The sequence below is a fragment of the Triturus cristatus genome, chromosome 4_2, assembly GCF_964204655.1.
Source record: "Triturus cristatus chromosome 4_2, aTriCri1.1, whole genome shotgun sequence".
NCBI lineage: Eukaryota > Metazoa > Chordata > Amphibia > Caudata > Salamandridae > Triturus > Triturus cristatus.
Window position 1 is genome coordinate 380,386,174 of NC_140586.1, and position 23,795 is coordinate 380,409,968.

The 23,795-nt window shown below is 43.6% G+C and overlaps 1 protein-coding gene across 1 annotated transcript in view; it reads left to right on the plus strand.

Moving 5' to 3' along the window:
• The window catches only part of ZBTB41 (zinc finger and BTB domain containing 41), a 207,527-nt gene extending 187,542 nt beyond the window's left edge, over positions 1 to 19,985 (plus strand). Inside the window, exon 11 of the mRNA XM_085601841.1 lies at positions 18,197 to 19,985. Within this exon, the coding sequence (XP_085457967.1) occupies positions 18,197 to 18,858 (662 nt within the window). The 3' untranslated portion in view covers positions 18,859 to 19,985. The remainder of the gene's footprint in view (positions 1 to 18,196) is intronic.
• The last annotated feature ends 3,810 nt before the right edge of the window (positions 19,986 to 23,795 follow it).

The following is a 23,795-nucleotide window of genomic DNA, read 5'->3' on the forward strand; positions in this document are numbered from 1 at the left end:
ATCGATCATTGGAATAAAGCCCATTCCGAACCTCTAATACCACGGATTCTGCCTCTCATTTTACTGAGCTATTTTATTATGTTTCTGTATCAAATTAAGTCCCGGTAAAGGAATTTTATTTACCACACAAAGTGCGTAAGTACCAGCGGCCAGCTGGGAGGCGGAGGCCCTGGACAAAGTGTTATGTGTCTGCACAAAAATATATATTTTTTTAATTTGTCAGCTTGGTATGCTCATCTTGCCCATCCTTCACCCTCTGGCAGTTGGTGGCAGCTGAATTAAACAGGCTTTGGCAAAGCCAATAGTTTTCGCCTTTGGGACTCATTGGCTTTGCCAGTCATTTTTAGTGTTACTGTAAACCATGGCTACTCTCAGACATTTTCCCAGTTGTCAGAAAGTATAGTCAGTGGTGTGGCCAAGGGCTGCATTGATGCCAGTCGGTGTGGGGCAGAGGATAGGTGGATGTGAGTTGGGCATAGGTGGAAAATAACATGAAAATGGTGTGGACTACCAATTTATTTTTAGGGTTTCATTTCATACTGCCCTCTAAATGACACCCTTAGTCTATAGAAAAGAGATTTGTGAATACTATGTTATGCTATATTTTAGTTATTGTCCATCTACTGTTGCAGGGATTCTGCTTTTGCACAGAACTATGCGCAGGAGACCAGGACCTCAGAGAATTGTGGTGTACCAGAAAACTCCCCTCAGAACCCAGAACCCCTTATCCGACTAGCTTAGTATCTCATTCGTTAACCTAGATCTAGCTAGGTGGTCCCAATGTATAGACAAACCAGAACAAGCGACTTAGATATTTCTCAGGAGTGGTGGGAATCCGAAATACCTGTTCGTACTTATTTATTAGTCCACAACATAATAATACAGACACGGTAAAGTTTAAAGAGTTTATTTTATAAACCTCGCGTCCTTAGATGCAGTACTTTGGCTAACACTAGCAGACTAACAGTAAAGATCAGAATCATGAACATTGTTACAATACCATATAGAATGAAAGGAGCAATCATACTATTAATGACAGTGGTATACGACCACACTCCTTTCACTATAATCTAATCTAATACATTATTATTATTAGACTATTAGAAGGTCTCTTAGGCTAACAGGGGGGACCCCATACCGTATAGATCAGCTTAGTAGAATCACATCAAAGGATCAGCTCTCACAGCATGCATCAGCTCTTCTTGTTCGAATGAATGTAAAACCAAACTGTTCTGCAATATTAAAGACGCTTGTCCTTCAAATATTGGCAGCTGTATGCATGATATGTCTAACAAGTGGTACGATCAATCCAAATACAACACACTGTACCTTCTAGTGACCAAGGGCACATTTCACGGTTAAGAATGTACAACAGTTCGTTATCCTGCAAGGCAAAGTCAAGTCAGCATTTCTAAAATGAATAACACATAACAACAGTGTCGTGTGCAGCGCAGCAGAAACGACAAGCTTGCTTGTTAACCCTGATCTCGGTTATGCTAACTTAGTGTTGTAAATAGGGCGTGGCTTAATCCATCTCACACCCCCCCATGATCGGAGCACTAACCAATAGGGATACACTTATCAAGAATGCAGAGTTCAAGTGATTTAGAGCGGAACCAAGGGTATATAAGGTAAGTGTATAGTCCGAGAATAAAAAAAAATGTTCGTTTAGAAAATGAAAAAATTATGTGCTAAAAAATAAGCAAAATTTTTGTAGAAAATTAACAATTCTGGATGCAAGCAGCATTGACAATGTCAATCAGTCAATCCATGAAGGTATATGCACCATAAGTTGCGGCTGCTTCCAAGAGGAAATCATTGGAGCGTTCAGCAAAAGTATCTGCCATCCAGTTGAGCAAAGGAAAGGAACACACATGTTCATCAATTATCGGAGCATCCAGCACCATAATAGGACAACTGTCAGTCTCCTCGATATAGCTCCTTTCAAGGAATTCAATAGCTGCCTCTCCGATATCCCAGTTTCCAAGGACTCCGTGTGCAGCACCCAAAGCCATAAACCCGACACCAGAACAGTTGAATTCATGAGCCACTAAGGGACACATTAGTTCATCAAAATCCGGGTCAGGTGACGCCAAGTTTGACAGGCACAAGTCCAGAGCCCATTGGAATGGACAATCTAGGCAATGAAAAACAGGTTGCACACACGTAAAAAAGGGAAACCGGAAAGACAATCCATACTTGACGCTTAATACCGCCAGTGGTAAGGTGCCGTAGAAATCAAGCATCCGGCTACGAAGATGGAGCAAGCGCAGCATTCTGTCTAGCAACTCCCGGTGTGCAGCCATATCGAAGTGCGCAAATCAACACGAGGATCCCAGCCACCAAAGCGAGGAGCAAGGGGAACCCTCCGAAGACACTTGAAAAAATAGAATGTAAAAATGCGGGGATCACACCAAAAACAGTCTGGAAAGATGTCGGAGCCCACAATTTTAAAAAAATGAACAAGGCCAGTCGTAGACGAAGCATTAAAGATAGTTTGAATCAAGGTTCCAAAATGGAGGGGGAGGTCGGTATTTAAAAGGGCTTGTACCTCAGTGCGTGTGTTCGCAACATTAAGAAGAAATGTTTCACGGGATGAAGTCAACGCAACCTCTTTTTTAGACAAAAGAGCCCTTATTCTGCTCATCCTATTGAACTCTGCGTTCAAGGTTGGAATCGCTGGCCAGATGGATATATCGAGTCGGCCTTGTGGGGGCGTGAAAAGGACGTTATTACAGCAAACTACTTTTTGTGAAACAGTCACTATGTAAGGAATACCCACTAGCATCCCACAGCAAGCTTCACTATTTAAAAGCAAATAACTACCGTTGGCAAGCAGCTTAAAAGAAGACGTTATAACTGGCATTGGAATCCCCTTTAGGACACAAGCTAAATTAGGAGCGTGTATATTGCAAGCGCCATGTAATTGTATATGTCTGCAAACAACAGAGTGATCAGGAGCGGAATTGCATTCTTCACCTTTTAAGTAAACTTCCTTGCCATCCCTCACGCATCTGTAAGTGAACGGAAGTGACCAAACTTCATGCAGAAACGCATCACCAAGTTGTTCATATCTGCCGATAGCATAGTGTTTCATGCACGAACTAAACTTGAACAAACTGAACGGTAAAGTTACTAATCCGTGAACTAACCACACGGCGAAATTCAACTCAGCTACAGAAAAAGGTAAAGGTTCTAATTTTTCAATGTGCAGTAATGCATAAGTAGCATCTTTCATGGACATGAACTGCTGTTTTTCAGTCAAATTAAACGGCAGGAACAATGATGAAATATTCATGTAATCCCAAGGGACTTTCCCTGCCTTTAACGTTTGCAATGTCCATGCAAACTGCATAATTGAACGCAACTGATTTTGACCATGATACAACACAGATACATCATCTTGCACAATGTCTACGACAGAAGAAACAATATTATCTAATGTATAAATTCTAGAAGACAACGTATTAATACTATTATCTATCACAGCCAATACTTTTTCCATATTGGCCTGGTCAATAGCACGTAATCTAGAAGCAGCTTCAATTTGCGACAATTTCCAGATTTCATTGTAAATAGCATAAGCCCATCGTTTAGATCTACCATTTACAGGACCCTTAATGAAATCATTCAAATCTATTTTTTCATTTAAACGTGACAAATGAAGCTTAACTGAAGTTAACGTGGAATGTTGCAGCCATGACTGACATAACTTACCTACAGAGTAGGTAGTCACCGTGTGTGAAGATGTGAAACGAGGGTCAACCCTAAGTTGTGTATACCCTGGAGCCAAATCCAGAAATCGACGTTGACAGGAATCTGAGCTTGTTTGCCATACCAACCAACCCTCAGGATTCAATGTTGAAATATTGAAGGTGCCATTGGACACAAGCGACTGCAACATAGTAAGTGACAGATCTGAGTTATTTTCCCAACCAGGATAAGCACCCAGATCAGGGATCGAGGGGGAAATTAATTTTTTAGATATAGCCAATCCAAAACAGGTGGTCTGAAAAATAGATGAATTTAAAAATAAAATATGGTTAGGGATAAGACAGGCACGATGCAAAGCTTCTGTTCCTTGTACCTGCCACGGTTTAGTTCCCCAAACCGATTTAAGATCGATAGTAGCTTTCCATACGTCATAACCTCCAATAGCCAATTCCTCCATAAAGGATTTGGAATATAATAATTTTGTGTGTGTCAGTCTGACCTTAGAACTGGGTTCTACCGCCACCATAAAATAAAAACACTCAGGGTTTGACACACTAAAATCCGAAAAGTATGTGAATTTTTTCAATAAAGTGGCAGAGCTGCCGGGCATAGGGACAGGACAATGTTCCCATTGTGTGAAATTAACAACATTTCTAAAAGTATTTGCTCTGTGTAGGAAATGTGTGCCATAATGTTGAAAACAAAACTGCTCATCATAGTTCGCAGTATTTAAATACAGATCTTCAGCATCAAATGCAGCATAATATTTTAAATCAGAAAACAGTGCTTCTATTGCTTGTACATCCCAATCATCTGAGCGGATGTTTTGTTTAACTACATCACCCATAGAAACACGAAAAACAGTTGGCACATTAATAACTTCGGTGGGACCATGAATTTGAAAGTTCACTGCATCCCAAGCAATCCCATCACGTACAGGCCAGGCGGTGATGTTCACAAACGTCTGGGCTCTTTTCATGATGTGTGATGAGGAATGGGGGGCCAAAGTTCCATCAATTAATTGAATTGTAGAACGTTCATTCAGGTAGTGTCCATTGATAAGTCTAAAAAACACTACCACAAAGCCAATTGTCATGAATAAAAAAATACAAATCAGCACCAACCAGATGTAAGTCCAAGGTGCAACCAAAAAATGTCTCTTGAACCAGGCAAAAAATATAGAGATTTTGGAAGGGACAGTAGAAGTCAATGATTCAGTTTCAAAGGAAGACTGGGACTGGGCAAGTGTTGTTGTATTTAAAAGGGGCAAAGCGACTTCTGTAGGATAAGCATACTCAGGATCAGCGGGCAAACCACCAACAATAGGTGACGGATTATTAACTGTAGTCATCTCAATGGAAACTTCAGGCACGATGATAGAGGGTGGCAACACAGCAGAGTTTCTCAGCATTGAAGGGCAGGAAACCGAAGGTGTCATACTATGGAGAATCGGCCACCCTGTGTAGCTTGACATTTTCAATTGAAATGTACCTTTTTTCCTTGCGACCAGGAAGTGGTGGTAAAACAACTGTACGTGTACCCACTACTCCAAGCACCGGGACTGGTGCACGATAAGAGGGGCCAAACTCCTTCTTGTTCTCCACCTTCTCACGGACCAGATCACCAACTCGAGGCAGCCAGCCGACCACCGGAATCAGGAGCGCTTCTTCTGATGCAGAGGGCACGTGTTCTTTTGCCAGAGTGTCTCTTGCTTCTTGTAGATTCTGCAATACAGCACAGTGGTCATCAAGGTCAAAAGGGGCGGCAGCCGCCGCCATGTCTAGACCATCAAGGTCCGGAACAAACATTCTCACTCCAAAGAGCATCATGTAAGGGGTCCTCCCACCCAGAGTCCTTCTAGGGAGATTATTAAGTGCACGTTGGACGTCATACAAGTGGGCAAGCCAGTTCCGGCCTGTACCTAACACCTTGGCTGTCAACGATTGCTTTAGGTCACGGTTCATCCGTTCCACAACACTATTGCCCTCAGGCCGGTATGGAGACGAAAATTTGACTTGGACCCCCAAACTTCTCATAGCCTCTTTGTAAGCCTTAGAGACGAACGCCGGGCCCTGATCAGCGTGAAGGGTACCACACGCAAAACTCCCTATAAAGACACGCAATGCTTTGATGACAGTCCTGGCATCAGCACTCCTTTGTGGCCACACCCACAGAAAACGTGTGCACGAATCCACTGCAACCAAGATGTACTTGTACGCAGTATCAGAGGTAAAAGGACCGCAGTGATCTAAATAAACACACGCCAGTGGTTGATTAGATATATGCAGCTGCGTTGGAGGTGGACGCGCAACAGAAGAAGGTTTGATCTGTTGGCAAATGTCACAATTAAGTACATAAGCCCGCGCCTGTTTATACAAACCGTACCACCAGTAACGTTGCTGCAAAAGAGAGACAGTTGCTGACACTCCAGCATGCGCAGACGCAACACCTTCGTGGGCAGCTGTTATCAGATTTGGTCTGCAGTCCGCGTTGGGGATCAATCTATCACCAACGTCGTTAATCCTCACTAATGGGACGTTATCAGGACTTAAATGATAATGGTATCGAGAAGGGAAACCTCTAGGGAAGTTTGTCCCTGTCTCAGAAGCAGCTATAGCTGCTAGGATGTCTGCATCAATCTTAGATTTTGATCTTGTAACTGCTGCTACTAAATATGTCGCCACTGCTGTTTTAGCTGCCTCGTCAGCCAAACTGTTACCGACAGCATGGACACCAACTCGTTGGTGACCAAGAGTGTGAATTACATCCACAAGTGGCAGACTCCCTTTGAGTTCTGACACTCGAGCCCAAATCGTCTTATGCTTTACTGAGCAACCTTTGGAGTAACGAAAACCATTCATAATCCAAAAAAGTATATTGTCGTTGTAAGATTGAACACAGTAGTAAGAGTCACTCACTATAAGAGTAGTGACTCTGTGATCAGCAAACTCAAGTGCAAGCACCAGAGCACGAAGCTCCGCCAGTTGCGCGGTACAATCACCCAATGACTGCGTATGCACTGCATCAGATTTGAACTCTCCATTCACGAAAGTACCGACTACAATTGCGCAAGCCGCTGAATAAGCGTGCCTTGATCCAGTTGCGGGTTGCGCCGACCCGTCAGTGTATATGACACAATGGTATTCCTCGATAGGGCGCAATGACTGTGGAGCTGGATGAACAAATTCATACTCCAAACTCTCTTGAGTCTGCAATGCCGCGTCAAAGATGTATTCGACGTCAGGCGAAGCTAAGGAGGTCGCCCATTGTATCCACCTTGGATGCAAAGCCTTAGAATTTGGTACACTAGCTTTAGTGACTGCTTCAAGAGCAGGAAACGGTGTTACCACCAGCATGCGCTTTCCTTGTGATAGCGCTCGTTCTTTCAGGATCGCCATCTGAACTGCTGTCAAAACTTTCTCAACAGTGGAAAATCGCAGCTCCGCTGAAGTGTACAGATGAGATTTGTAAGCAATGGGGACTGTGTCACCCTCATTGAACGTTAAGTACGTGAAACCTTCCGCGCCTGGGACAATTCTAATGACCAGGTTGGTGTGGTTGTCACGAGTTTTTAGATATTTAGCTGTAAGAAGATCAGTTTGCAAAGTATATAATGCCAACGAGTGCTCTGGCAGCCAGCAAGATCTGGTATAAGTTGGTTGTATCAAGGCATAAAGTGTCTTGATACGCTGGGCATAATCAGGAATGTAGGAAGTAACTTGCTTATTGAATTAGAATGAAATAGAATCTTAGGCCTCACATTCTCCTTATTCCTTTAGTCTCTTATGTGTAAACATTAGAAATGCTTAGAAACATGCTCAGTTAAGGTAGCAGGTGCTATAAAAACTCTTTGACAAAGACCTCCCTCTCTGTCGAGACTGTGTATTTTTAGATTCTTATGAAAAGTCCTCTGCATGTGTCCCTGCACTGTTTCCTCAGGTCCTATTAGCCATCTGTATCCTGTTTTGTTAGGATGTGAATTACAGATTGTACACATGCATCTGATAGAAACTTCTAGCCACAGTTTTGTTACCTTAAAATATTCCCCAGGCATCAGAATTGATCTGGAAACTTTGGACGAACATCACCGCTGTGCACTGGTAGGTGGCGTAGTTTGGCTTCGCCTCATGTCATCTGCACTAGAAGTGTTATGCGCTGTGCCTACCTAGGCGCCATACCAGCGTGCTGGCATCACTTCTTTTCTTTCAGCACCAGTCAGTGCAGTTCTGGAGATAGCTACCCTCAGTCACTTTTTGACTGACCTTTTTCTACTTTTTGTCGAATATTCTTTCAAGACTCTGTCTCCTGGTGCGAGGATATCCACCCAAAAGACAGGTTTCAAACCATGTGGCGCCTATCGCCACCAGATGTCGGTGACAGGCCAGTACTTGGTTTGCCTTTGGTGTTTGGAGTGCGATCACGACACCTGGACACTTCACCAAACACTGGCCTGGAATCTTCCCCTACCGTGGCTATGGAGGAGGGTGCCTCATTCGCTAAGGTGGTGAGGAGGGCAAATGAGGTCTTGGACCTTTAATTGCCTTCAGTGGCAGCCAAGCCAAATGTTTTGACGAAGGTACTTCAACCGGGAATCACCCCATCTGAATACTTCCTCCTACCAATGAAACCCTCACCGACATCCTGCACGGGGACTGCTTTAACCCCTGCACAGGGGCGCCTGTGCACAGGACAATTGCCCCCTGCCATCCCCCGTCCCAGTGGATCCCAGTTTCCTCACCCAGACCCCCACCCCAGAGAGCTTGGTGGTCCTGGCTTCCACCTCCGAAACCATACGATCTGGGACTCGGTTACCCATGTGCTGCCTATGGTCTTGGAGCAGACCCGAGCCATACTCTCTCACGCAATTGCTGATGGGGGAGATGCAGCCTAAATGATGTGGGCTGGATATGACAGACTCGCTGGGCAGATCAATTTAATCGTCAGTTGCCCTTAAGCGCCTTACCACTTGATGAGAACCACTGACTTTTCGGGGGATGTCCAAGCCTCGTTAATAGATATGCGCTTTGATGGCTCCCACTTGTTTGGAGTTAAGGCAGGGCTACAGCCTTGGGCCTTTCCATGGCCCCTCAACAACCCCAGTCCGCCTGCCGGCCTTTAATGGGCAAGGAAAGGGTTTTCAACTATGTCTCTACCTTCCCAGCCACCACAGCCAGAAGGTTTGCCAATCTTTTTGTGGCCAAGGACGCAGTTCCCACAGATCACGTGGGCCAGGTAGTCATGAGTCTGACCAGTCCACCACTCCCCGGCACCATCATGGGCATACAGTGGGGGGCAGGATACGCCATAACCTGCACAACAGGAGGTCAGTAACATCAGACTGTTGGTTTTTGCAGCTCATCGAATGGGGTTACTCCCTCATCTTTGTGACCACCCCTCCACCCATGCCACCAACTTACGACAGGCTGACGGAGGACCATCTCTCCGTTTTCTGCCAGAAAGTGTTGGTTCTCTTGTCCAATAGAACCTTAGGGAAGGTGCCGACATGATAAGTAGGTTGTGGTTGCTATTCCCACTACATTTAGGAGCCAAAGAATGATGAAGGCCTTCATCATATTCTAGACATGCACCTTCTCAGACTCTTCCCCTGTGTACATACACTGCTTTTTCTGTCACCATTGATGTGTCCTATCTTGGCACCATTTTTGTAGGGTCTGTCTGGATCCCCAGTTAAGAGCTATATTCCTTTTGGCCAACGCCAGACCCAGTGTTACCCAGTCCTGGTCTGTTGGCTTCCAAACATTAAGCAAGCAGCATTTTGGTTCCGGGAGGACCTCTATCCCTGTGACCCGTTACACGGTGGCCATAATTGATGCCCAATATGATGAACGTTCCCGGGAGGCAGCATTGTCGCAGACAAAGCGGTGTGTCGGTAGTTCCCAGTTTATGTAATAGTGTACGTGTGTAGTATGTCCTATGTAAAAAAATGTATTGTAATAACCGGAGCGTTGAGGGGATCGCCACCTCCCTTGGTGATGCCAGTGCTTCCTGCCAGTCTGCTTCATCCATCCAGCTCTGTCTCCCATCGTTCCTTAAGGGTTATCGTGGGATCCGGTTGGTTGTTTACTATTTTCTGATAGACAAGGGATATAGCTTTCTTGTGTAAGTGGTCTGTGAGAAGTCTATCCTCAAGTGCTGAGGCTTCTGGTAGTGACGTGCCTCGCGTCAACGCAGTCTGCAGTGCATGTTTCACCTGTAGATATCGAAACCCCTCCGTCTGTGCCAGACCATATGTTCCCTGTAGTTGGTCAAATGAGATGATCTCCGCTTTTTTCCAAAGGTCCCCTACTCTCGTTATGCCGATGAGATCCCATTGACGGAATCCTTTTGTATTGTTCAGTTTGCCCAGCCGTCGTGTGTCCCATATAGGTGTAGCCTGAGTAATTACCCCCTCCCAACCCAGAGCTCTCTGTGCCTCAAACCAGATCTTAACCATATGGGCCGTTGGGCCTGTAAGCGTGGGCCATCTTTTTTTTTAATTATATAGTGTCCCCATGATACCTTCCGGGTCAAGTAAATGCCTATCCATGCAAAATGCTGGCTCCTCCTGTGGTACATGTAGCCAATGATTTATGACTGTAAGTTGTGCAGCCCAATAGTATTGTTTAATATTAGGAAGGTCAATGCCTCCGTCGTACCACCCCTTAATTAGTTTTTGTATGGCTATCCGACTCGTTTTTCTATCCCATAGGAGTTTGGTCACTTCAGCATTGAACGCCGCTAAATATGTGAGTGCTACCGGGAACGGTGTATTTTGGAGAGCGCATAAAAATCGAGGGAGCGCCATCATTTTAAAAAGGGCTGCCCGCCCGAGGAGCGTTAACGGCAAAGAGCGCCAGTGTTTGACATTGTTTTTGTGTTTTACAAGCGGTTTTGTAAGATTTTCTGAAATGAAGCGCTGACATGTATGGGTGATATAAATATCGAGGTATTTAAATCCCTCAGTTGTGACCTGAATGGAGCAGTGTCGGGGGAGTTTCCGCACCGGGCCATGTAACACGTAGAGAAGGGATTTTGTCCAGTTTATCGTGTAACCTGAGGCACGTCCATACGCCGCGCAGATATCCAGTAGGCAATTTATGGATCGTGCTGGGGAAGCCAAATAGAGAAGGATATCATCCGCGTACAGTGAGATACGATATTCCCACCCCGTTGCCCATCTTAGCCTCCGGATGACCAGATCCTGTGGGATCCAGGCCGCCAACAGCTCCAACACCATCGCGAATCATTTACCCTTTTAAGGGCTCCAGCTTCGCACACTAATGGTAAGTGTTCCTTGTGGCTCCTCGCTTCTGGCGTGGAAAGTCATGAAAAGAATGACAATGACGTTGGCACGCTGGTGTGGCGCCTATATAGGCACCGTGCACGCCAGTTCTGGGTCATATGATTCCCACAACGCCACATGGAGCTGAACGACGCCACCTACTGACACACGGGCTGCTGCTTGTCAACAGTTTCTAGATTTAGTCTGATGCCTTGGGAATATTCAAGGTAATCCGCGGTTGGATAGAATCTCTACCAGATAAGGCATTACAGAAGGTAAGTAATTTGTTCTTCATCGATGAAGATGAGTCTTTTTCTGCACTTATGTGTTCACACTTAATATTGAAGTAAAAGCTGAGACGTGTATGCCAGATATTTTAGCAAATTGTATTTAAATTACCACTACAATGCTTCCTTCAAGACATGCAAGTTGAAAAGAAGTGTGCCAATAAGGGCTCATGCACAAATGACATTTTGCTGTTGGCATGTAGCAGTAGTGCTGGGACAGTTTTCAAAGTGGTGGTGCGGTCGTTAATGTTGCATCACTGAAGTCATGAAATAGTGAAAAATCCATGCGCTACACAAAGAACAAGTGTAGCAAAAGTAATAAGAAGGAGAATTGCAAGTGTATGTTATTTAGCTGGCGTTATGTTTTAGAGCACAGTGTTGCAAATGTATCACTAAAGCATGGAGTTGAGATACACTGCTATTTACAGACAACACATTTTCCACTGTAATGGCCACTAAATTTGCATAGACATACTATCTTACTAATAAAATTGTGCTGCACAAAACGATAATTTGTGGAAATCTGGTTTCAGCAAATATTTAACTTGTGTATTACCGTCTGTATTGATTTGTTTTGTTCCTATTAAAATCTTTGTTTCTACCACACTTCAGAATTACATAACAAAAATGTGCCTCATTTGTGCTTTCCCAACTGCTAATATATTCAGAAATATTTGTACTGTTTATTTACAGGCGTTTAATTTTTCATTTTTGCTAGAACAAAAACAAAACACCCTGCAGACTTTTCTTTCACACTCCCTGTACCCAGCAATTTTATTGCATAGTTCACTTTATAAAATCCTTTCATTTTGCAGTCGAAGGGAGAAAAGTAAACACCTACCTCCCTTTTAAAAGAATAAACACCTGTTTGTTAGGAGACACCGCGTGACATTTGACCTCTCTCTTTGAATGCATAGCAAATGTGTCGAGTTAAAAACTAAATTTAAAGGGCTCCTTATTGCTCATTCTCCTTGTGAATTCCAGTATGGTCACAGGCATGTGTGATAGTGGACGGAAACTTGTAGTGGCTTGCCTTGAGTAGTGAGTTGTATATTAAATCATCTGTCTCGATAAAAGAGTAGCAATGCACATAGGAGACAGGAAACATTTTCAAACAAACACAATTCTTTATTACAACTCAATGATATGCAGGAGCTGCCTCGTGAACTAGTATGCAAGGGAGACGAGCCAGAAAACACACACTCAACAAGTGCCCTGCAAAAAAGAAAAAAAGAGTTCCTGGAAATCGATCACTCAAGGAGCCAGTCAGAGTGTGTAAAGAGGCTATGCTCTCCAGGAAGAAAAAAAGCCATGCTGGATGACCTAAAACAAATAAAGTCAAACCGAATGCAAGCAAATGTGAGCTACAAAACATAAAGCTTATAGTAAGCAATTGGTAGAATGCATTCCTAGGTACGCTTTCAGCATGTCCCCAATATATCTTTGCAACCAGACAGCTGTGCTGTATGGTAGGTTTCGACCTAGAAACAATCTTTTTCTCTCTCTCTTCTTACTTTTAGTCAGCTATTCTACCTAACCCCTTTCTTTACCTCTTTCACTCTGCCTATCTCTACCTTGCCATGTATATACCCCCTCTCTCTGCATTACCTATGTCTACCAAACCTCTTTCAATACACTTTTCTACCTCATCTCTATCGCCCAGCCACACCTCTTTTCAATCACTCTGTGGCAACCTCTACTTTTCTAACTCTCTAGCCCCACTCTCTAAATCAGATCTTTCTCTGTACCTCACTGCTCTGTTTCCATCTTACCTCTCGTTTTCTCATCTCTCCAGCTCTATCTCTCTTCACCTCACCTGTCTCTACCTCTAGCTCGGCTGTCCTTTTGCCTCACCACTTACTACTTCACATCTCTGCCTCATTTATCCCTCTTATCTCTCTTTTCTATCGCCTAAACTCTTAATTTCTTTCGGTATTTGTTCCCTATCAGCCTCACTGTCTCATTATTTTCTCTATCTTTACCTTCTGTGTCTTGCTGACCTTTCTGCACCCCCTTCTCTATATAAACTCACCACTCCAACTCTCTCAATGCATCTCTCCAACTCTCTCAATGCATATCTCCAACTCACCTGTCTCTGCCTACCTCACAACTGTCTACCTCACCCACTTTCTCTCTCTATCAACCTTACGCATTTCTCTACCAAACCTGTCCGACTGCTTTTCTCTCTGCACCACTTCTGTTTCTGCTGTCGCCCGTTTCTCTATACTTCTCACTCTGTGTCGTTACTCTTACTTGACAGGCCTTACTGTATCTTATCGGTTTGCCCCTCTCTCTGCCCTGCACCTCGTATTCATGTTTTACTTTCTCACCTGTCCACCTCTCTAACTCACTTGTCTATACCCCAATCCTCAGTGTACCCCACTACTCTCTCTCTCTCTACATGCCTCTGTCTACATCACTTTAAAACCTTACCAATCTTCAGACTACCTCATCCTCGTTCAACCTCTGTACGTTTTTCTTTTACTGCGTATCTCTCCTAACCTCACCTATCCCTCTACCTCATCAATACCTTTATTCTCGCTCTCCTTCACCTCTTTTCTAAACAACATTTTACTATGCATTCTAAAAAGGTTCCAAGTAAACAGATGAAAATCGGGCGCTTTATAACCTCACCCATGGGTATGAAGTGCTAGATAAAGAACACCAGCCCATCAAGGAAAGTACTATTGACCTTGCACGAGGCATGGAATGCTTTATAACCTTCAAAAGGCAATGCAGTACTATAAGACTGGTGGATTCTGGGCAGCTTTCGACGTAATTCAATATTTTTGTAGCATCACAGGTGCTTGAATTAGCTGTAAATAGATTAAAAAATCTGAGTTGTTCAGAATGCATGGCTCCAAAATAGGTTATGCCCAGGTCATACAAATTCTCAAGATAGTGGTGCTGCTTTTACCATCAGAAACGAACAACCATTGGCAAAGCCAATATGTCTTGCCTATGTGAATTCTTTTGCTTTGCTAATGTTTTTACCTATGTTGCAAATGGCTGAAAGTAATGTAAAAAACTGTATGACGCAGCCAACGTTGTCCATGTTTCAGCACTTTTTAAATTTTGAGTTATGCTGCACTGAAGCTAGCGCTGCTGTATAATATGGCTAAAGCCAATAGATCTAGCATAGGCAAGACCTATTGTCTTTGCCAATGGTTAGTATGGAATGCCATATGGTAAGTTGTAAGTATTTATGTAGTCTTTACAACGAATGAAGTGCTAATGTTATAGAGTGGCAAATGCCCTCGCCAAGGTCTTAATGTTCCCATATTCAGAAGCATTTTAGGACCATACAAAAAGTGTGAAAATGCGCCATATGAATGCGCTGAATGTAACATAAGTTGTAGGTAGACAGAAAAGTCCAACAGGTTCCACCTTTTATTACAGTGATGCTTTGGGCTATGGGTTACTCAGGGTGCAGTAGGTTACAAAAGAACCAAAAAAAGTACTCCTGACTACTTGGTAGTAGTAACATATAGCAATAATCGGTGTTCAGTTGGTTTCCTAGAGCTTTTGGCGCCTGTGCCACTGCACCTGCTGCACCTTTCAAACCATGGCCCTTTTGCCTGCAAGGTAACTGCAATTGCGACTGCTTGTTTAGTAGTAAAATATAGCAATAATTGCTGTTCAGTGGGTTTCCTAGACCTTTTGACCCTTGTACCATTTCACCTGCTGCACCATTCAAACCATGGCTCTAGTGCCTGCAAGGTTATTGCACTTGTGACTGCTTGCTTAGTAGCAACATATAGCAATAATCAGTGTTCAATGGGTTTCCTAGAGCTTTTGGCCCCTGGGCCCCTGCACCTGCTGCACCTTCCAAACCATGGCCCTAGTGCCGGCAAGGTAACTGCACGTATGACTGCTTGCTTTGTAGCAACATATAGCAATAATCAGTGTTCAGGATTTCCAATAGCTTTTGGCCCCTTGCCACTGCTCCTGTCCACCATTTGAATCTTGACCCTAGTGCCTGCAAAGACATATGAGAAAAACGTTTGTATACTATGGGTTCCGAAAAAGGCACAGTTGCAGATGGAATACATAATAATTGTGTAAGTAAAAATAAACACAAAAGTTTTCATAAAAAGTGCGTTTAAACTTAACCAACTCTCCAAAACGAGTTGCCTCAGTTGTCATAAATGAAGCATATCTTTACATCTCAAAGTGAAAAGCAAGCATTGTTAAATTGTGTCACAATGTGCCTGGCTCTTTCCTGTGAAAAGATCTTATCCTGTGCTTGACATTGAATGGGCCATAAACAATGTAAATTGCTCAAGATCACCACATGTTAGGCTGAGACTTAAATGCGGTTTTGTACTTTGTTCCCAAAAAGCCAGTTTATCAATTTAAATGGACTCACCAAAAAAGAGAAATTTTGCAAAAAACATTCAAATGTTTTGTGAAGATGAAGAACAAAGATACTTTTTGAGATGGCTATGTCTAAAATAAAATTTAAAAAAGGGCACAAGCTGGCCCCAAGGAGAAAGTACGTTGCATTCCTCTTTCCTATAAAGTGTCACTTTGAAGACAGCTGAAAGCAAAATAACCAGGCTCCCACGAAACCCAGCTTGACATTTGACCTCGGTCTTTGAATACCCAGCAAACGTGACGAGATAAGAACAAGATTTAAAGGCCTGTTGACAGAAAATGAGTTAGTGGAAGAATACAGTGAGCACTGCTTTCTCATCGGGCGAGACAAGCTGAACCTTGTCAGCCTAAAGCAAATAAAGCCAGCAGACGGGAAGCGAGAAAATGTGAGTTACAAACCAAAAGACAATGGCAAGTGACAGGCAGAATACATTCCCGGGTCAACTTTCTGGAATACCTCAAGGTGTCTTTCGCAAACCACACAGCTGCGCTGTATGGTAGGCTGCGGCCTAAAACGGATAAGAATCCCGATTAGGAATCACTGGTAACCTTACAACATCAAAACTGCACTGTCTGGCAAATCTGTCTATCTGACAAAAAACAAAAACTAAGAAAGTAAAATATTCTGCCTATGCTTTAACTGGTGTTAAAGAAGCGAAGCCCATTTTTGGTAGTTGCTTAGTTTATAGTGAAGATCAGATGTGGTTGCACTCAGTCAGATCGGCGTCCTCATTTATACTCTTCAGGTGTTGGGCCACATTGATGCCCAATGTATTCTGTAGCTGAATCTACCTTTACTGTCTCTGACCATTGCTGTTTACCCTCTGAGAAGAGTGAAAGATCTTCAGCCTTCCTGACCTCGATATAAATGGATGGCAATCGTGATGTGTTTGGGGGGAAATTAAAATTTTAAACTAGTCTACATCATTCTTGCACACTCCTATGACACTGATGTGAGATGACCTCTTCAAATTGAGTTATCATTTTAGAGGGTGCTGCAAAAGTTGAATGTTCCTTTTGGCTTAATCACGCATGCTTACCATGTAAGAGCAATTTCACATGGTATGTGTGATGGCGGCATGCAGCAAAGAGAAGCCTGGTCATTGAAATCATCGCTAGGCATCTGGTGTTGCTAAAAAGAAACTTGCTTACCCAGCATATACAAGACAAGGGTATTTATCACCTTTTTTATCAATTGGCCACAATATTTTTTTTTTATGAATCTGAAAATAAAGTATTTTATATGTTGCAAAAAAAGAGGTCATGGCAGCAAATTCCTTCACCACCACCATAACAGTGGATATTTCATTAAGATAACACAGTGTCCCACAGCCCCTTGCAATGGTTCTAAATCTCACATATTATTCTGTAGTAAGTGCTGGAATAAGTTCACCAGTATCCTCCAAGATTATATTCAAGATGAATCCAGAAATTCAAAAAGGTGAGTTTGATTTTCTTTGAACTCTGTATTTTTTAATTTTTCATCTCCTGCCACTGACAAGTTTTATCACCAGTGCAAGCAATTCTATAAGTACAGAGATGCTACTGGTTGTCTGTTTCTAAGGCTTTAATCGGTTAAAGCATACAGCAAATAAGGACAGGTGATGCCGATGTAATCGTATTGTGAGGTGGATGTGTGCGTGTGTCTGTCCTTCACCAAACTGCCCTCCGTTGTGCGTATTCACAGTTCATTATACTTCTGGAAGTTCTGGAATATAAGTTGGGACCACCTTCCACATGATTTTCGACAACTTTTGAAAATAGATAGCTTGAGCACTACAATAGTTACTGTTTAAGGTGATTAATCATTATGTGCTTGTTCATTTTTCTAGCATTCTTTGCTTACCCATCGCTATCCATTGCAGGGCCTGTGCTAGGCATGGGCAGTGTGGCCAGGTGTCCAGGGCCTCGCACTCAGCCCACCAGCATGGGGCCCCGCACCAGTGGTGTGTATTGTTGTTTCCCTGGTGATCCATTTAAAAGAAAGGTGTCTCCTTGCAGTTAGGGTCCATGGAGGGGCCCCCCTACCCGGGCCTCTCAGGGATGGTATTGGGAAACACTTCCTCTTGTCCCAGTTGCAAGGAGATCCTTCAGAGACACTGCAGGACGACAATTGTCCAGCATTTAAGCGCCCCCACAGTTTTAATATTCAGCCCACAAGCAATTCTCACACATTCAACCCAATAGGACCTGCAAAAGAGGTGCTTGTAGGAGGCTGGGAGGAGGAGTTGTGGCCCAGGAGTCTGCACAAAGCAGCTTCCTGAGCTTTGTCACTTATGTAAATTAGAAGGGACTCGCACATCCCCTTTTGGCCCGGGCCTACAAATCCTAGAACCGGCCATGATCTATTGCTTACATTAGAGGCTTGTCTCTTTATGCCTGTATTTTTCCTAAAACCGCTATGCAGTAATTAATAAAGAAATGTATAAACAAGCGTTTTACCTGGTCCTACTCATTCAGTATGTAAAATTGCTACTTTAAAAAAACTAAATAATTGGTTCTAACCTTTCTTGCTTTATATATATTTCCCCCATAGGCGAGAAGCCATACAAATGTCATGTTTGTAATCAATCTTTCCGAATTAAGAAGACTTTAACAAAGCACCAGGTTATTCATTCTGATGCTCGTCCTTTTAACTGCCAAAACTGCAATGCGACATTCAAACGGAAGGACAAGCTGAAGTATCATATTGACCACGTCCACGGTTTCAAATCTGCAGATGAGGGGGATTTTTCTTCCACAGAAAGAGGAAAGCTGGAATCTATACCAGTACAATTTGCTTCTGATGGCAAAGCTTACCATCCTGAAGATAAGCACTACATGGATCAGCCCAAAGATTACCAAGCTGAAACCAAAAACATCTTGCAAAATGTCTCCCCAGAAGGGTGTGTTCCAGTTACTTTGGTGACAGTCGAGATGCCCGACGTGCAGGCTGATCTTCTACAACACACCACTCCTCTCCCACCTCAACACAGCGTCTTGCCTCCTCAACCCCCGCCAACAGACTATCAACGAGCAACTGACTTGTCGTTCTTAGAAAAATATGCCCTTGTTCCCCAACCAGTTAATATTGTTCATCCAGTTCAACCAGAACAAATGCTAGATCCTAGAGACCAGTCATATTTGGGATCTTTATTGGGGCTGGATACATCAGCGGCTGTGCAAAATATTTCAAATTCCACTCACCATTCACGATGAGGAGGAAGAATTCCAGGCATCCTTTATCTCCAGGAATTCAGAAGTATGCCAAGACTTCAAGGGTTTGAAACGTGTTCCCTATTAACTCATAAAATATTTTTTTGTAAATTTAAGGTCTTGTCACATGTATTTTTTCTGTTTGGAATCAGATTGCCACAAAAGATTGTAACATGTAATAGTTAAAGCACATAGTTCATATTTTAAATTAATTTTTAATCGTGTTTACCATTTCTTTTGGATTTTTTGGCATGTGAATTCAGTATTGAGTGCTGGATATTTTGATCATATATGCAAATGCCTTTTAGAGAGATTTGTCAGTGAACCTGTTTGTTGAACATCATTCTATTTTAACACTAAATTGCGACAACTTGCTCTAGGGCAGTGGTCTTCAAACTTTTTAATGCATTGTGTGAAAAATATAATCATCGGGCCCCCCTCAGAATGTATTCTATTAAATTGTATCTCTTAAAAGTATCCACAGTGTGTGGCTCTGGGTTTTGGAGAATATTTGGAGTCTCTTCCCTTTTGACACATACTCCCAGCTAGGATATAAATGACAAAAGATGGTAGTGATGGCCCATTACAGTGTGCAATGCTTCTTTTGGCTAGAGCCTGGAGCCCCCCCTGGTATCACCTGAGGCCCCCCTACAGGGGCCCTTCCCCTAGTTTAGGGTGACCAGGCGTCGTGGATTTGCCAGGACGGTCCCCGTTTTTCACCAGCTGTCCGGGCAGATTTCGAGAAATGTAGCTCATGTCCCGGTTTTTGGAGAGGGTCGACTAAAAACAGGGGGAGGTGTTTTTTGATGTTTTACAAAGAAGGGATAGTTAGCAGTTGTTCCAAGAAAGCAATTTAATTCACAGGCAAGCTACTGGGCTTAAAAATGGCATCTTATGTGTGTTCTTACTGCCTATTTTGTAATTCTCTGCTGAGGAGCACTGTCATTCTGTGCGCTCGCTTGATGTAAAATGATTGTCCTTCTATTTTTGTGAAATGTCCCGGTTTTTTGCTTTAAAATTCTGGTCACCCTACCCTAGTTTGAAGACCCCTGCTCTAGGATAGTGTAGGGGAATATTTTGGGTTGATTCGTGTGTAAGATAATGCCAAAAAAAGCAAATCACAAACCTTACTCATTGTGGCTTCTTCAATTTTTTATAGGTTCTATGTAATGTTATGTAAAACGTATCTCAGAATCTTGATTGTGTTTTTTGCGTGTCCTCCTGCAAGAAAACCTTGATCCTCTAGAAAGGCATTGTTACCGATTTTCAAAGGGTGCCTTCATTATCAAAAGAAGATACTTGAAAACTGATTTTTTTTACAGTTTCGGATTATGAATGTTTTTTCAGTAATGTAAAACTTGATACAGAGTTTTGAAATAAGTACTTATTAGGGGTAAATCGAACCCTTTTAAGTACACTTCAAATCAATGGCAAAGAGCACACCACTCATCGCTTTTCCTTATATTGTTGGCGTGCCTTTGGCTGTGACTGTTGAACTAGATTCTCCAACATGGGATGCATCCGAGAGTCACCAGCTCAGTATATTGCCAGCTGAGATAGGTCCTCGGAACAAGTTTCAATATTTTGTAAAAGACGTCACTATTCAGCAGTGGCATGTGCATTTAAAAATACCAGACTCTGCTGAAACAGGCGGCTCAGAAAATGCAGAACCTCAGTTGCCATTTAACTGACATTCTACGAGAAACTCTTATCACTGACTGACTATGTTTAGTTCTGCTCTGGTGTTTTTAGTCAAAATCTCCAATTTTCATATTTTCTTCATTTTCATCTGCTTCAGAAGTCTCTAGTCTGTTTTGGGATTGTTTCTAAGAGCAGAACCCTGCCGGATTCTTTGGTTTTCTGCTTTTTCTAAGGAGACCTTGGTTTTCAACCATCATAAATGTATTTTCATTCTTTTCTTTTCCTTTTTTTTTGTGGAAGGTCATGGCGAGTTCAAGCTGCGCTGATGCTGTTTGTCTGCCGCCTGCCCACTCTACAGATGAAAGTCACAATATGAAGGGGGGAGTCAAGTTGTTAAGCTGTGAGATCACAGAAGTAGATAAAGTCCAAGATAGTTCCGCCACTCCACAATATAGAATGATTGCAGGCTTCCAGTGAATGATATCATTTTTAGGTCTCGCCTGAGCCAGCGCTTTAGTGCTGCTCTGGCGAGAGTTTTAGTAAGCCGGGTTTTGGAAGTGCAAACTAGTGGCTTTTTAGGCCTCAGCTACAGTGCATGTGCGCCGGGCGCGCGCACCATTTGTCCGCCTGCGTGATCGCTTTCGCGGCCGCGTTGATGTTCTCAGTGAGCCGCACGGCCACTGAGAACATCAAAGCGGCCGCGAAAGTGCACACCATTTGCCAGCCTGCATGCCTCTCTCCCCTTAGTGCGCTCGACTGCCCTACCCCCCTCCCTTATCCCACTTCCTGCTTGTTATTGTCTTCCTGCTATCTGAACCTCGCCGGGTCTGTTGTCAATGGCCTCTGAAGTGCGCTGCTACTGGGCCGAGCTGGGCTGTACTGGCTAAGGACGCGCCAAATGCAGCTGCCCTTGTTAGAGGTTGCGCTGGAATACAGTGCTCCAGACGCTCCTTAACCCCTTCAGCGCGGCGCGGATTTCCGCGCCACGCTGAAGGTTCTGTGCGCGGGCGGGGCCATGACGGAGCGGTTCCGTCATGCGCACAGCGCAACCGACGCGCATGACGGAACCGCTCCGTCATGCGCGTCGAAGGGGTTAATGACACTGAATATATGAGCGCGTAGTGTCTGGTAGTGCAAGGTATTTGGGTCACTCTTCTTAATATAGCCCCAGCACATTAATAGGTGCGGCATTCATCACTGGCCAGACGGCACCTCCCTGGTTCTGATCTGGATGTGCCCTTTCTGATCTGAACTTGTTGACAGTCTGATCCTGCAGATGTTCCCGTTGAAGAGAGTTGAGGTCTATGTCTGCATACGACACCCATGCTATTTCTGAGCGAGCTGGCCCAAGGCCGCCATCTTTCCCTTCCATCTTCCGAGCAGCGAGCACCCCTCCTCTTCCTTTGCTATGTTCTATCTTTAACGTCCCTTTGTTCATTTTCTCTTTCCATTTGCTCATTCGTTTCCCCACTTCCTCTCTCCACACTTGCCTCGATTTCCAATGCCACACAGGGCACTTTGTCGGCATGGTAAGCCGATATCGTCAGGGGAAATGCACCCAATATTTTTGTTTATTTATTTAATTTTGACACATATTTTATAAGAATAGAGCGCGCTACAGTGGATGGAATGATAAAAACGAAATTTACAAATTGACATTGTGTGAGAATGTATAAAGAAGAAAGTCATGACTGTGAGTAGAAGAGAAGAGAGAATAGTATTTGTTGTTTAGAATAATGGAGAACGTAGCTGCTTAGTGAGTTAAGAGCCCTCATTCACGGAGTGTACATTCTTTTAAAGTCGACGTTTGAGGGGCTTTTGGCTTCTTGGAAGATTATGAGCCAGTGCTGAATATCCCTTGCTTCTCTACATGGAAGCACTTTCAGGGAGTGTAAGATTATAAATGCAGTAGTGGAATTTGTAGTCCACCCCTAGTTTCCAAATAATTCTCATTCCACTGCCGCATCTCTCGGAGCCTGCTGCCATCACTGCCCTTCCCCAGCACGACACAATACAACGTATTTCCCTGGCAGGAAAAGTTGGGCAAGTATTGGCAAAATAAATGCACTTAGTACATAAAGTAGTACAGTGTATATCGTGGATGCTTCCGCACAAGGCCGCATTTCTCTTAGGCTGTTCTCTCCTGGTCCACACTGTTTCCGGTATCACCCCGAAGACAACGCCGAACTTGTGCCTCCCTCGTGCCTCCCTTCTCGCCACCTCCCGACTCTCCCCTCCCCCATTTGAGCTGTTTTCTCCCCACCCCCACTTTTCAGAAAGCCAGGTTATCAGTATGGCTAGGGTTACACTCGTCCCAGTGTTACCATAGCATTAATTATTCAGTAGTTTAGCAAGGATACCATTAGCCTTAATGCAAGCAAGCAACAAGCATTGGCATAGCCAATAGGTCTCGCCTTTGGGACCTTATAAGTGTTTAGCCATGCAACACTTGATGTTGTTGCACCAAGGTTATTGTGCTGGATAACTAAATACTTATAAAGTCCCAAAGGCGAGACCTATTGGCTATTCCAATGCTTGTTAGCAGCTTGAGGTTGGCCATCCCTTACCCATGCATGGATTTTAGTGTTTCAGTGGCTCATGGCAAGATGCTCTTGAAAGTGTTTGCTTAGCATTTTCTAAATCAATGCCCACTTGCACTAGAGAAGACAGGTACCACACCTATTGTAGCACCTCTGTGCCATGAGAGCAACACCACATTTGCACCCGTTTTTTCAGCTGGACAAGAGGCCGATGTTGTGATTGGTGTTATGAAGACAGAGTCCTGTATGCTTTGAGGAATGAAACTTGTCTGTTTGAAAGTGGTCACTATTTATTGTGTAGGAATGTGACTCGAACAGTAGAAGAAGCTCTCCTTGTTGAGGTGTTAACCCATTACCAAGGATTGTTGTCATTTGATAGTGTCCCTCATCACCATTAAATGTGCCTCAACAGTACGATAGCCTGTAGACCTTGCTCATGGAGGAGGAATCCCAATAATGTGTCCGCTCTCCTCCAGGACAAAGATGCAGTTTATCAATGGCAGCTGTTTTGAAAATGGCTTCTGATTCCAGTATTCGTAAGTTTCTTAATGGCTATGCCGGTTATTTATACCGTTAAAAAGCCACACAACTATGTCACTAATGTAAGTTTTCCTTTCATGGCCAGGCTTTACAGGACCGAGAAGTGCTAAGGCTCAAAGTCCATCAGTGGCTAAAAAGAGGTGCCTTATATCTACAAAGATTTTGACTTTGTGGCAACAAACCAGACGCAAAATACGGCCCATAAGTGATGAAGATCAA